The sequence below is a fragment of the Lepidochelys kempii genome, chromosome 5 (assembly GCF_965140265.1).
Source record: "Lepidochelys kempii isolate rLepKem1 chromosome 5, rLepKem1.hap2, whole genome shotgun sequence".
Classification (NCBI taxonomy): Eukaryota; Metazoa; Chordata; order Testudines; family Cheloniidae; genus Lepidochelys; species Lepidochelys kempii.
The window spans coordinates 82,845,780-82,861,810 of record NC_133260.1 but is presented as its reverse complement, the minus strand read 5'-3'; the positions used below and the strand labels follow the sequence as shown (position 1 = coordinate 82,861,810).

The window sequence follows — 16,031 nt, the reverse complement described above, 5'->3', positions numbered from 1 at the left end:
GCCAAAAAATTAAAATAAAAAAAAATTGGCTTTATTTCCAAACACAGCAAAACTATTCAGCTAAATTAAAATAAATTCAAGATAATATGAGGGCTTTTTTGGCAACAGAGAGATGACCCTACTGAACATAAACATTTAAAATACTATTTTTTAAAAAAATTCTGATATATGTATCCAAAATTGTTCATATAAAAATTATGAAAACCTCAGAGAATAAAACACAAAGGCTGTCTAACCAAAACAATAAAGTATGTCTGGCAGGCAAAAATAAATTAAATTTGATTAAATTATATGTAATCTGATAATATTTGGTCTGAAGAAGCGTGTGTGTGTGTGTGTGTGTGTGTGTGTATAAATAATGAGATTGCGAAGAGCTGAGAGCCAGCCAGCCTGACAGAGGTCAACTTTTTTGTTGCATTTTTTGCGCATAAAAGTCCCTGCATGTGTCACAGCAACGTTGATACCACCTCATGTCCTGACAGAGGTTCTTCTCTCGTATCACTCTGCAGTATACAGGCCACTGGTCTCCTAGGCACTTGAATGTTAAAGCAGCTGTGAAACAACAAACAAAAAACACAACTATATATCTATACACTCAACTAGTTCATTTGATACCTAAGGCAGAGTATAACATTCATTCATTCTATTATTACCTATTACTAAATTTGTTAGTAAAGAATCAGATAGCAGAGGTGTTCTTAAGGGTGTCTAAGGACTTCTGACACAACGGACCTCCCTGCTAGTGACTCCATTGGGTCAGGAACCAAGAAGTGGACTGGGTGAGAGCAGAGGCAGGAGTAACTGATAAGGAAGTGGCCAGCAGGCATGGAAAGAGGACGCTGGTGTACTTCGGAGGGAGGCAGCAGAGAGGAAAGGAAGCTGGGAGGGCACTGGGGCTCTGCTGGTCGGAAGGAATGGGTAGGGTGAAGCTAGTTTATTTTTCAACAGAGGAAAAAATCCTATCTTGGTGACATGCTGCCAATATTTTAACAATTAGAATTTCTGAGGGCCAGCTAAGTAGACCTGACAGTTTCCCTTTCACAAATGCCATACACTTATAAGAAGGCACAATTTCAAGCTAATAGTTGCAAAAGTGTAAATAAAGCAAATACCTTGTATCAAGAAAAATGGCCACTACAATACATTTGTATTGACTATCCACACAGAGAGAGAGATTTCAGGAATAGGATGGTATACTCGGTCAGACATGATCATATCATATCTTCATTACTGCAATCTCCTCCTCTCTGGCTTGGACAACTGTAACTTTGCCCCTCGAGTCCATTCAAAATGATGTTGCTAAGATTATTTTCCTGCTCATCGCTCTGGTCATATCACCCTCTTTGAGTCCCCCCTTCTCTACTGTGTCAAACACAAGCTTCTCTTCTTTACCTTTAAGACCCTTCATGGCTTAGGCCCACCCTACCTAGCTTTTCCATTAACACATTATGGTGCTGACTACTGCCTTCACTCTTCCAGTGTTTCCACCATTCAAAACTATTCTATCTCAAAAACCTTTGCACTTACTCCCTCACAACTGCGTATGCACGCCTCATCAATATCTAAAAAGCCGCTAACTCATTCTCCTTAAAAATCCCTCCTTAAGACTCATCTCTCTGTGACGCGTACACAACTCTGTCAGCTGATAATGATCAGGCAGGTAGTGAGCTCTGACTACTCCTTACCATACAAAACATGCTCAAAGCACTGTTGACTCACCCATACTCCCTCCTCCCCTGTTTGTTTGGTCCACCTGTTTCATCCAGAATGTTGTAACCAAGACTGGAAGCTCTATGAGGCAGGACCTGACCTTTTACCTTACATCTGTATAGTGCCTAACATAATGAGACCCTGATCCCTAATTGGAGCCTATAGTGGGAAGGCCACTTACTGAGCACAACCTCAAAGTCAGGGGTCACTTTGCAGGCCCTCCCATCCCTCAGGGTCCTAGAGCCCAGTCTGCAGCCCAAGCCCAGAAATCTACACAGCTGGGAGTTTTTCTTTGTTGTGTAGACATACCCACAGAGCTCTGGCTCTATCCCTGTCTACTCCACCTTTCTGACTGGAGCCCGAGCCCGAGCCCTGGCCCTGGCCTCGTTCTGTTAGCCACACCCTGCAGTTTCCTGCTGATATTTATGAGGAATTCCCTGATCCAACCCAGGTGTGCCTCTTTACTAATGAGAGTTGGCTAGCCTCAGCCCTCCAGCCCTTAAGGGGCAAGCCACCCTGTTACAGGGCCTCCAAACACTATTAAAATACAAATAAATAATAAATATAACTAAATGCGCAAATAACATTAGAATAGAAAAACAGTTAGAGGGTCATTATAGATGGACCTAGTCCAAAAAAACACTAAATTAGGTATTTTTTGAGATAACAAGGTTAGGCTCAAATTAGATAAGATCTATGTAGCTCTCCTTTCATGTGCGGGGGAGGAGGGAAGAGGAGAACAGAAACCAGAACAGATGTCAAAAGCTATATCTGAAGAAGCATGGGTGCCTATACTGCCTAGTAACAATATGACTGGAAGCCCAAATGGCAGATGCACTCAAGACAAGCATTGCCTCTATGCATCTGGTGGAATGGGCCCTAACTCCTATTGAATAAGGTCGACTTTGAGATTACAAGCATGAGTGCTACATCTTCTGATCTACTCAGATAACTCAGCCTTATGGGCCTCACTCCCTCCCTTTGGTCCTTCAAGTAAAGTAAATAAATTTCAAATCAGCCTGAAATTTCTATGTTGTGTATTTATGTAAAGTAGAACTTCGTGGCCTGTCTCACATCTGAGGCAGGGAGATGCCTCTGTCTCACTGGATGGAAAATGTGCTCTGATGCTGGTGGAAGTCAGTTGGGCAATTGTGCACAAAGAGAGATAAAACATGAAGGACACCTTTGTCCTTATGAAATACTATATATGGAGGTCTGTAAGCCTCAGCTGTCACTTCAGTCATCCAGCAAGCTGAGACAATGGCCACAACACAAAATGTTATAAGGGTTCCAACTTCAAAGGGGAACACCCTTCATTAGCTCAAAGGGAGGATTACAGACAGTTTGTGACATTAGATTTGCTTTCCATTCAGGAATAATCTATTTGACAGGAGGGTTTATCGTAACAAGGGCTCGGAAAATATCATCGGGAAAAGGTGTCCTATAGCAGATCTTTGAATATATCCCAATCATGCTCAAGGCTCAGACTGACATTCTAAGGAGCTGATGGTAAGAACCTCATGAAAACTCCATTAGGGATTTTACCTGGAGGATAATTGGTAGGGTTAACAGATCTCTCTCTACACCATTAGTAGAATTTCTTCCAGACTCTCTAATAGGGAACAGAATTTGAGAAACTTTTGGATTTTAAAAGGGTCCCAATGAGTTTGTCTGATCCCTTTATATTGAAGTTTTAATCTCTGATGTTTACACAATCATGGACAGATGTAGTGGTCTGGGTGAAAGACTGGCAGATGGAACCATTTGTACAAGCTCCAAGTGGCCTTCTTGGTCCTTTAAGGACCATGAGAATGTTGTTTGGAAAACTTTGCCGAACTAAACTTATATATTTTCTCAACTCTATAAAAATGTGTGGTGCAATTAACCAGAAAAATAACCAGTTTGACATAAATTTCTAACACCAACATAAAGACATTTACATTTTGATGTTTAGTAACAATAAGAAGATGGAATACCACATCATGTCCCCTTCATAGATACCTGTGTGCTTTACATACATTTATGAATTAAGTTTCATAAAACCCCTGCAAACTATTTTTATCTGCAATTTACATATGGGAAAACTAAGCCACAGAGATGTTTAAATGACATGCCTAAAGTGACACATAATTCTACAAGAGATATAAAGATAGGATCTAGATCTCCTTAAACACAGGACCATCATTTTCCTTCATAAGGAAAGACAGAAAAAGATAACTTCTGCACTGTCATATTTTTTTTTCAGCTTACCTAACCTGGGTGATGTGATTGTGTTTACATTAATTTTCTCATTGCAGGGTTGAAGATGGCAGGGTCTGTATGCTGCAGGCTTTTCTGAGGAAAAACATTCATTGCCATGCCTTCCTGTGATCTTGTGCATGCACTGGATTACTCGAGACTGCATTCCTTTGCCACAGGTAATGGAACACTACAACAGATGGAAGAAAGGCATGTGTCAGAATTCTGTTTTTTCCTGTAAAAACTTGGAGTGAAATCCTGACTCACCTGAAGTCAATAGAAGTTTTGACGTCAGCGGGGCTAGAATTTCAGGCAGATTCATAGTTTCATAAATTAAAATTGATTTAAAACAAGTAAACTAGAAAATATGGTTGTGTCTAATACTTACGGCAGCAATTCCCAATTTATGGATTATAGCTCTTCCCCTGCCCCAAAAAATCTATAAAACCTTGCTAGGGATGGGTATTGGTTCCATCTACCTGTTACAATCAGCAACGCACACATCTTGAAGCACCAGTGGTGGAAAAGTAAAGCAAAGGAAGCCTCTGAGCTCCAAGGCCTGCTCTCCCATCCCTATTTCTGAATTTACCCTCAGGAGGCAACAAAAAGAGGATGGGTGGAGCAACAGAATATGCTCACAGAAACTGGAGAAAAGGAGTAGTGAACGATGAAAAGCCTGCCATATTCCCAACCCCACTGCTAAATTGCTCCCCTCACTGAGCAGAGTGAATGCCGATTCTTTTTAAGTCTGTTTGTCTTCATGTTTTCTTCAAGGACCCATCAACCTTATCTGCTTCTTCTCAGTTCCTGCAAGGATTAAGGCACCCCAATAAATGTTTTTATTCCCTCCCACACCCAAGGGATCCAAAGGGAAAGTGTGAAGAGGAACAGAGAAAAGAGGAGAGAAATAGAGAGAGGAGAGAAGGTTTTGTGGGAAGATGCTGAGGAATAAGGGAGAGATTCAGAAGGGAAGGAGAGACCTAGAACAGCAGTAGCAAGAAAATAAGAATGAAAAATGGAACTCAAACCCCACTAAAATACACAGAAAAAGAGAAGAGAAACAGAAGAAGCTGGGTCAGGGAAAAAGAATAGGCAAACAACAGGAGAGATGTGGCAACCATATATACGGCACAAACTCACAATCAGAGGGGACTCCAACCCAAAAAGAGAGGGAATCAAGGACTTAAGAGCTCCATCCACACTAAATGTAGCATGCCTTTTCATGTGTATAATCCTGCAACAGGCCATAAGGAAGTTCTCACATCTACTGAGACAAATCTCCATGGGTATAATATGGAATCTATGGAACTGGTGCCAATAGAACATAACCATGGCTGTAGATGGGCAACTTATATACTCTTCAACTGGTACCTGTATTGTAGGAAGTCATTCCTTTGAGCCAAGATATATAACAGTAAAGCAAACATCACAGGTGCTCTGCATGAAGGTAATTTCATGTTAGCAACCTATACTATACTGTAAAATTGTACACTCACTTGGTAAATGAGTTATAGTTATAGACTGTAAGACCAGAAAGGACCATCAGATCATCTAGTCTGACCCCCTGTATATCACAGGCCACCAACCAATTAAGCAACAAACCTTTGGGTCCTAATCAAGACTGGGCGCAACCACAGCAAAGAGAGCCTGAACAGTTGTTCTCTCTGTGATGCCCACCAGAACCATGTAATACACTGAGTGTGATTAAAAACAAGAATAGATGACTTCTAGCACAGATAGGCAGCAGACAGACATTCTTCAGCACAGTGGAGTGTGACTATTACGATCTCAAACCTGAACATATCCTTTAGCAACGTGCTGGCCAGATCAAGTAAAAATCATGTGATACAGCACAGACTTTTCATGCTGATGGGCTGTGGACCTGTTAATTTGCCACCTCATGGATGTCCCTGATTGATCATGCTCAACTGAGTTAGCCTGACATTATATTAGCACTTTCTACATTTGGGGAGAAATAGATGTGCCAGCTGGTGGTGGAGTGGGGGGAGCTTTGCCAAAACACTTATCTTGAATTCCATAGGAAGCATGGAGAAAACATTTCAGGCTTTAGAATCAAGATTAGGCTCCATGGCAGCTAAACAGCGATATAGGTGTAATCTTATCAAAATGACATGATGCATGCAAGTACATCACACCACACAATCAAACTTGCACGAAGAACTGACTGTTCAGTCAGAACCCAATCAGCCTTGCCATCTTACTGTTGCCAAGGCGAATGGTGTCAGAAAAAATAGTATAGTAACAGTAGCTTTCTTTTTCCATAAAAAATGATTGTGAAATAAAATCCTGGAAGGCAAACTAGGGCAGTGCCCCACAGATGCACATGAAATCTAATCTGAACTTGTGAAACACACCCTTCCTCCTTTGCTGACTTTATGTTCACAGAATCTCATGAGACATACGTACATTAATTATCTAGTCACATATGTGCTATTGTTTTAAGTGTAATTTCATAGCAAAATAATGATATAGTGTTGCCATTTGTTCCCTCTCTGCTAGATCTAGATCCTGAAGTATATTTCATCCATTTTTTGCAGTTGTTTACTTTATTAAATGTTTGCAACAGAAAATCACTTGATATCACTATGGATGTAGAAGCTCTCTACACCAATATTCCACACAAAGATGGACTAAAAGCCATCAGGAAAAGTATCCCCGATAATGTCACGGTAAACCTGGTGGCTGAACTTTGTGACTTTGTCCTCACCCGTAACTATTTCACATTTGGGGACAATGTATACCTTCAAATCAGTGGCACTGCTATGGGTACCCGCATGGCCCCACAGTATGCCAACATTTTTATGGCTGACTTCGAATAACGCTTCCTCAGCTCTCGTTCCCTAATGCCCCTATTCTACCCGCGCTACATTGATGACATCTTCATCATCTGGACCCATGGAAAAGAAGCCCTTGAGGAATTCCACCATGATTTCAACGATTTCCATCCCACCATCAACCTCAGCCTGGACCAGTCCACACAAGAGATCCACTTCCTGGACACTACAGTGCTAATAAGCGATGGTCACATAAACACCACCCTATACCGGAAACCTACTGACCGCTATGCCTACCTACATGCCTCCAGCTTTCATCTGGACCACACCACACGATCCATTGTCTACAGCCAAGCTCTGCGATACAACCGCATTTGCTCCAACCCCTCAGATAGAAACAAACACCGACAAGACCTCTATCAAGCATTCTTACAACTACAATACCCACCTGCTGAAATGAAGAAACAGACTGACAGAGCCAGAAGAGTACCCAGAAGTCACCTACTACAGGATAGGCCCAACAAAGAAAATAATAGAACGCCACTAGCCATCACCTTAAGCCCCCAACTAAAACCTCTCCAATGCATCATCAAGGATCTACAACCTATCCTGAAGGACAACCCATCACTCTCACAGATCTTGGGAGACAGGCCAGTCCTTGCTTACAGACAGCCCCCCAACCTGAAGCAAATACCCACCAGCAACCACACAACCTAAACACTAACCCAGGAACCTATCCTTGCAACAAAGCTCGTTGCCAACTGTGTCCACATATCTATTCAGGGGACACCATCATAAGGCCTAATCACATCAGCCACACTATCAGAGGCTCGTTCACCTGCACATCTACCAATGTGATATATGCCATCATGTGCCAGCCATGCCCCTCTGCCATGTATATTGGCCAATCTGGACAGTCTCTACATAAAAGAATAAATGGACACAAATCAGATGTCAAGAATTATAATATTCAAAAACCAGTCGGAGAACACTTCAATCTCTTTGGTCCCTTGATTACAGACCTAAAAGTGGCAATTCTTCAACAAAAAAACTTCAAAAACAGACTCCAACGAGAGACTGCTGAATTGGAATTAATTTGCAAACTGGACACCATTAACTTAGGCTTGAATAAAGACTGGGATTGGATGTGTCATTACACAAAGTAAAACTATTTTCCCATGTTTATTTCCCCCTCCCCGCCCCACTGTTCCTCACATGTTCTTGTCAACTGCTGGAAATGGCCCACCTTAATTATCACTACAAAAGGTTTGGTTTTTTTGTTTGTTTGTTTTTCTTCGCACCCCCTCCCCGCCCCTGCTGGTAATAGCTCACCTTACCTGATCACCCTCATTACAGTGTGTATGGTAACACCCATTGTTTCATGTTCTCTGTGTATATAAAATCTCCCCACTGTATTTTCCACTGCATGCATCTGATGAAGTGAGCTGTAGCTCACGAAAGCTTATGCTCAAATAAATTTGTTAGTCTCTAAGGTGCCACAAGTACTCCTTTTCTTTTTAGGTTTCTCTTGTAAATGGATGCCAGGGGCTCTGGTACCTTGTGTTCATGTAGATAAAAGACACAGATGACCTGTACAACATTTTTATTTAAATCTTAATTTCTTGAACAAGTTACTATGTGTTTCAGATACCATATTTGACATGCCCTGAAATATGTCTCCTAACTAGAGATGGACTCAAACCAACCCCCTGGATCTATCAACTCCAGTCTTTGGAGCAGAAATCCAAACTTGGTGGCTTGAGCTCAACTGTACTGATGATGCACCTGACACTGCCTTGCACTTTTTGCAGTCATGTACAGGCATAAAAACTGAGTGGGACAACAGGACTATTCTGATTTGGTACACTAGGCACAGCTGTAAATTACTTCACAAGATGCAAAGCAGTGGAAAATCAGACACAACAAATTTAGATATGACAAATATATACTTTATTGAGACATCATTCAAGTTAGCAACATAGCATACTTCTCTATTTCTGCAGGCCTGTTTGCTATGATAAAGAAGGTACAATAGTACTCTGAAAAACGAGGGAAATATGTGGATTTTGTGTTTTGTTTTATAAATAGCATTTGCAGCTATGTGATATTAACTTGCCTGTCTGAGTAGAGATAAATCAAAGGAGGCTGTAAGGGGCAAGCCCAGAGGAAACAACAAAAAATGGCAAAGATAAGATAATATAGAGAGTGCAAAGAGTCCTTAAGGGAAACAACAGGGAAGCTATTAACTAGGGAATGTACCCCTATGTGGCTTCAGCTGGGCTAGCAAAATTTATTCTCCCAAATCCAAACCTAGGATCACAGAGGACAGTAAAAACTTAAAGTCTATGGAAGAGGCAGGGATGAATCGGCTGTTAGTAGTGGGTGATCGATCTATTAGGGATAGATGCAATAAATCGATCCCCAAACGTGCTCCCCATCAACTTCAGAACTCCAGCTTGCGAGAAGAGGAGTCGATGGGGGAGCGGCAGCGGTCGACTCGCTGCCGTCCTCATGGCCAGGTAAGTTGACCGAAGATACACCGACTTCAGCTACGCTATCCGCTATCTTAGGTCGACCCCCCACCAGTGTAGACCAGGGCTAACAGAGGAAAACACAGAGAGCATGCTGCAGCAGTGCAGGCTGTTTCCCACCCAAGAGGTGACAGTAAATGTATGAATGGGACTTACCAAAGCTTGGAAGAAGAGATTAAGGGGAGATATGAATATAGACCTATCACCATTGGGCCTGTCCTGTAAACATAGTTAGGAAGTAGAGGGCTGCCACCCAGAGATCCAATTCCAGAGTGGCTGAACCTCAGATTTCCACTAGGGCTGTCAATTAATTGCAATTATTTCACGCGATAAACTCAAAAATATTAATCAAGATTAAAAAAATTAACTGTGATTAATTGCCGTTTTAGTCACACTGTTAAGCAATAGACTATGAATTGAAATTTCTTGAATATTTTGGATGCTTTTCTACATTTTCAAATATATTGATTTCAATTACAACACAGAATACTTTGCTCACTTTATATAATTTTTATTACAAATATTTGCACTGTAAAATGATAAACAAAAGAAATAGTATTTTTCAATTCACCTCATACAATACCGTAATGCAGTCTCTTTATCATTAAAGTTCAACTTACAAATGGAGATTTTTTTTTTAACGTAACTGCACTCAAAAACAAAACAATGTAAAACTTTAGAGAGTACAAGTCCAGGCTACTTCTCGTTCAGCCAGTCCTAAGACAAACAACTTTATTTACATTTATGGGAGGTAATGCTGCCAGCTTCTTATTTACACACACTATTTTACACAGGAGTTCACACTTTTGTAGCTGGCATTGCAAGGCATTTAAATGCCAGAAATGCTAAACATTTGTATACCAGTCACCGTTGCAGAGGACATGCTTCCATGCTGATGAAGCTCGTTAAAAAAATAATGTGTTAATTAAGTTTGTGATGGAATTCTTTGGGAGAGAATTGTATGTCTCCTGTTCTGTTTAACCCACTTTCTGCCATATATTTCATGTTATGGCAGTCTCAAGAAAGTAGTCATCATCAAGAAGATGAAGACCCAACACATCTTTGTATTAAGAACACTTTCACTGCAGATTTGACAAAATACAAAGAAGGTAACAAAGTAAGATTTCTAAAAATAGCTACTTCACTCAACCCAAGATTTAAGAATCTTGAGTGCCTTCCAAAATCTGAGAGGGACTAGGTGTGGTTCATGCTTTCAGAAGTCTTAAAAGAGCAACACTCCAATGCGGAAATTATAGAACCTGAACCGCCAAAAAAGAAAATCAAACTTATGCTTGTGGCATCTGACTCAGATGATGAAAATGAACATGCGTCAGTCCACACTACTTTGGATCATTATTGAGCAGAACCTGTCATCAGCATGGATGCATGTTCTCTGGAATGATGGTTGAAGCATGAAGGGACATATGAATCTTTAGGACATTTGACAGGTAAATATCTTGTGACGCTGGTTATAATGGTGCCATGTGAACACCTGTTCTCAATTTCAGGTGACATTGTAAACAAGAAGCAGGCAACATTATCTCCTGCAAATGCAAACAAACTTGTTTATCTGAGCAATTGGCTGAACAAGAATTAGGACTGATGGACTTGTAGGCTCTAAAGTTTTACTTTGTTTTGGTTTTGAGTGCAGTTATGTAACAAAAAAATCTACATAAAAGTTGCACTTTTACGATAAAGAGATTGCATGACAGTACTTGTATGAGGTGAATTGAAAAATACTATTTCCATTATTTATCATTTTGAATGCACTTTTTTTTACACAATTCTACATTTGTAAATTCAGCTTTCATGATAAAGAGATTGCACTACAGTACTTGCAATGGAGGATTTGAAAAATATTATTTCTTTTGTTTTTTACAGTGCAAATATTTGTAATAAAAATAAACATAAACTGAGTACTGTATACTTTGTATTCTGTGTTGTAATTGAAATCAATATATTTGAAAATGTAGAAAACATCCCAAAATATTTAAATAAATGTTATTCTATTATTGTTTAACAGCGCAATTAACGGAAGGGAGTTCTGAACCTTAGCTTTCACTTTCCCGTATGACAGTGGTACCTCTGTGTTTTAGCTGTAGTTGTTGCATCCTTGAGGTATTCCTGCCATATCCAGGAATGCCTGAGCCAGATGACAAAGAAGAGAACTCAGTATTACATGTTTAGCAAGATCGTGTAAGCCAGTTCTACATCAGACCTTGAACAGAGGGCCTGGAGGATTAGTTCTGCAAACCGTATGAAGAAAGAAGGCAGACAGGAGAAAGGCCTAAGAGTCTGAGAGGGAGATGCGGGGATAGGGGGGAAGCAGTAGATCTTGACATTAGTAAGGGTTTTGTTACAATCTCGCATGACCTTTTCATAAACAAACTAGGAAAATGCAACCTAGATGGAGCTACTATAAGGTGGGTGCAAAACTGATTGGAAAACTGTTCCCAGAAAACAGTTATCAGTGGTTCACAGTCAGGCTGGAAGGGCATAACAAGTGGAGTCAGTTCTGGGTCCGGTTCTGTTCAATATCTTCATCAATGATTTAGATAGTGGCATCGAGAGTATGCTTATAAAGTTTGCAGACGAGACCACGCTTGGAGGGGTTGTGTGTGCTTTGGAGGAGAGGATTAAAATTATTTAATTAAATAAGATCCTACTTATGACTATCAATATCTTCCATGCTAATTTGTTAGGCAATGAATTTAATCAGAAAATCTATGCAGTCAAAATCACTTATGAAATAATTAAACTAATTATACATAAAACTTAGTAAAGTGTGGAGGTTCAGCAGGTGTCCTCTGTAAATCCTAATTTAATTTCACCCTACTCTTCATTACTATTTACTGGGGAATGCTCTCTCACGAATATTTTTTCCACCAAAAAAGAATGTCACATTTGCACACACTGTAGTTCGTTTTTGTGGTGTTCTAGTTATTTCTTACTTCTGACTGTTCAGGTGACCTACATTTTGAGGCCATGTAGCTGATTAGCAAAAATTCCCGTAGGACAACTGTGTTTGTAGGTTTAGACTAAATGTTCTAATATGCAGCCAGTGTTTTTTTATGTGGCTGTTAATCTGGCAGTTTTGGACACAGTCCTAAAGGTACTGTAAAACCATTCAAGCTGCAAGTCATGTAAAACATTCCTGTTAAAGCCTCTACAAAAAAAAAAAAATCCTGGATAAATATAGTGAAAAGCTATTTTTAAAGTTTTTTTGCATGAAAACTACACATTCTATATGAATACTGGCCTACCTTTGAACTTCTTTTAAATATAATTTCAGGGACTGAAATCTAGCCGTTAAATATAACAATCCTTACACTTGGCATGCACAAGGATTACCCGAGATTCCTTCTTTCTGTTCCCTGCCAAAGATATATATTTTGGAGAGAATACATATTCCTATGGCCAACAGCTGAGAAAGGTGCTGTAATGCCTTAGTTGTTTCCAGCTGGCTTCAGTAAGAAGTAGGAATTCCTAAATTAAGGGAAAAATTGTAACTGGCAGTCAGTAACGGTCAAAATGTGTCTCTCAGCCAAAATAATAGGCAATCATTACAGGATCTGATACAATCTACAATAAGAAGCGCCAATCTGTGACAATGTTAACAGAATTGACTTGGACAATTTGTCTTCAAGAATAAATAGATTGCTCAAAAAGGCGTTTTACAAGTCTAAGTAACATTTGAACCGGAGAGAGATGTTCTTATAAGGAAACTCAATGATGAGTTCTGGAAATTACTAGCACAGCATTCCTAATCATTTATGTATAGGTTTGTCAGTTCCAGCATTCAAGCAGTTTCAAACTTTTAATAAAGTGAGTGTGAAACAGCATACTGAAGAATCAAAAACTGATAACAGTGCATAAGGTTTGAAGGTTTGCAATATTTTTTGTTCACTTTGTATTTTTAATGTAGTTTGGTTTTGAGGACTGTTATTAGATCATACAGTGTACTTGTTTGTATAAGTGATTTTGTTTAAATGAGGTTAAAAATATCCACAAAAGTTGTTCATCAAGCTATTCAGCTTTTGCTATAGCTGTTTATGTCCCAAACTATATCTACTTTATTTGTACCAATATTTGTGTATCAGTTAATCACAAAGAAGGGGGAATAATGAATCCAAATACATGACGCAGTCTGAGTTCCTTCATGCCTCATTTGCAGGAAGATCTTTGCCACACTCAATTGTAACACACCCATCACCTCAGTATCAAGATGCCAAGTTTAACTGTGAAAGTTTAGCTGTGAAAATCCTGTTTTGGCCCCTTCCTATTTTTAACCACTTTTACTTGGATTTTTTCGTGTTTCCTTTCCCTTTTTTGTACCTTTTTCACTGTATTTCCTGTTTTTCATTAGTGCAAGACGACTGCTACAGAGAAGTGTCTTCTGTATTGTAGCCAGACTTTGGGCTCCATCTTATCTTGGTAAGTAACACTATAGATGCAGCCTGTCATGGAGTAACCCTCAGCCCCTGCTTTTGAGAGTTGGAATCTGGGCTCCATCAGTGTTAACATTCCCAAGGAGAAAAGCTGTCTTAGTTGTGTGTGGATAAAAAGTTGGCCTTTAAAACAGACAAGCACTATTCCACTAAGGGCTTTAAATATTAGGACCAGTACTTGGAACTGTCTTTGGTACCCAGTGGAAACCCATTGGAGAGTATGATATGTTTGTTATGTTTTTCTTATTCAAGAGCCATGCTGCTGTATTCTGCATAAGCTGGAGCTTCATTGTGTAATGTAACATTATTCAGTCCGAAACAGAGTGAATTACAGTAATCAGCTAGGAGGTATAGATCTCAGTAGCTAGGATCTCATGTGAAAGGTACTCTCCTGGCAAGATGAAAGTGAAAGCCATTCTTGGCATTATTGTTATGTGCAGTATCTAGAAATTAGTTCAATAGGATCCTGAAGCTTTGCTAGTTCATTAACGTTTCCCTCTTCACACCCAAATCACCTTCATCTTCCTTAGGGAGAGGGGTTAGGGGTTCTTCATTCCCTGGATCCCCTAAAATGAGCCAGGTTAGCAAAACAGGAGAATGCCCCCTCAGTACACTGCCCCCAACCACCATTCTCACCCAAGCCTTTCTTCCTGTAGACCGCCTGAGATCTAGATTCCAGGAGTGTAAGAGAAGAAGATGGGGACAAAAACTCTTAGGACCAAGGGCTTTCTTTTGGCCTTATTTATGTTATGTTTACACACTTTGCTTTCTTTTTGATTTCATTTAAGCCACCGCTGCTTGGGTCAAGGAGTGACCCAGGCTGTTCAAACTAGGACTTTGCCCAAGGTGGTATACTTGGCTGCTGACATGTGGTACCAGAAATGGGATTTTTAGTCCCTGAAAGAGCAGAAATAAACAAACAAAAATCCCCATAGAAATGAATCAGCTCCTACGGTGGTTAGCCTATTTGTAATCACAGCAAGAGTTGTGACTACAGCAGCTGTTCAAGCAGATGACAATGCACTAAAAGTTACTATAATATATAACTGTCCTGCTGACTTTAAAAAGCTGCTCAAATCCCTCAATGTCAGGAGACAAACTCCCAAGATTCAGGGAATGCCCTTGGCCCTGACACTTCTTAAGATGATGGCAGATGATGACACAGACTCCTTCCACATAACCTTTGAGAAAGTAGCAACAGCATCACAATGGCCTCTAGAGAAATGGGCCATCAGGCTAGCTATCTTGCTGAAGAGGGGAAGGTCAGGCAGTGTACCAAGGTCTTGATGGAATGGCTGCCCATTCATCTTGCCCAAGATTAAACTGATTAAGCTATATTGGATTGATTAGGCATAACCTACCGTCAGCACTTCCAGATGAGAGTACAATCCCAAGGCCAGGCCTCAAATGGTGGCCCAGAAGCTGAAGGGCTTCTGCTGGTACTGATTAAAGCTGGAAACTGGACAAGACCCCAGGCTGTGGAGCTGATCATCCTCAAGCAGTTCATACAGATCCTCCTACTGGTTAAGATTGGGTCTGCAGACACCAACTGGAAAAGCTGTAGGAAGCTACCGGCCTCGTGGAGGACTCCTTGACTGGTCAAGCTGCTGAGAGGCCAATGGAGAGGAACCATAGACCACTATGAACAGCAAGGAGGAGAAATGTGTGTCCAGGGAGAGAAGGGAATTACACTGGATGAGTCCCAAGAAGGCCTTAGCACATGCCTGGGCATCAGAAAGAGCCCAAAGTCTGTGACCCTCCTAAGGCCCTCCCAGTTAACAGATGGATATCCTCAATCATGTAACAAGACCTTTGCTAGCCACCTGCCCAGGCACAGGGATACCCAAAATCTTCACAGGAAGAGATCAACCAAAGTAGCGGGCTGTGACAGGATGCAGTTGTCTGTTTCTCCTGTGTCCAACTGGGGCATATGTACATGGAGTACCCATACAAGGAATGCGTTTTTGGTCAATTGTATGGCAGAAAATAGGACCTGGAGAAGGGGCCCAGGAAAACTTATCGTACGGTAAAAGTCAATGACAAGGAAACTCTGGCCCTTGTAGACTCTGGCGGTGTCCAGACATTCATCTGAGAACTAGTGGAAGCAGAGTGGCGACCTACAATAGGAGAAATATGTATCCACTGCATCCACAGGTATGTCAGACACTATCCAAGCACCACAGTGCAACTGAATGTTGTGGGATACAAGAGCCTCTGAAGGTGTGTGTGTCCCCCAAGACCTACCCTTTCTGGTAATATGAGGATGAGATTGGCTATGCTTTCCTGAGCTGCTGTTGAAGCTTCCTACA

The 16,031-nt window shown here is 40.6% G+C and overlaps 1 protein-coding gene across 1 annotated transcript in view; it reads right to left on the bottom strand.

Annotated features, from left to right (window-relative positions):
• Window positions 1–212: 212 nt before the first annotated feature.
• Window positions 213–16,031, bottom strand: part of ADAMTS19 (ADAM metallopeptidase with thrombospondin type 1 motif 19) — a 279,664-nt gene continuing 263,845 nt past the window's right edge. Inside the window, exons 22-23 of the mRNA XM_073344873.1 lie at window positions 3,961–4,138; window positions 213–552 (exon numbers count right to left, since the gene is read on the bottom strand). Coding sequence (XP_073200974.1) covers window positions 401–552; window positions 3,961–4,138 — 330 coding nt within the window. The 3' untranslated portion in view covers window positions 213–400. The remainder of the gene's footprint in view (window positions 553–3,960; window positions 4,139–16,031) is intronic.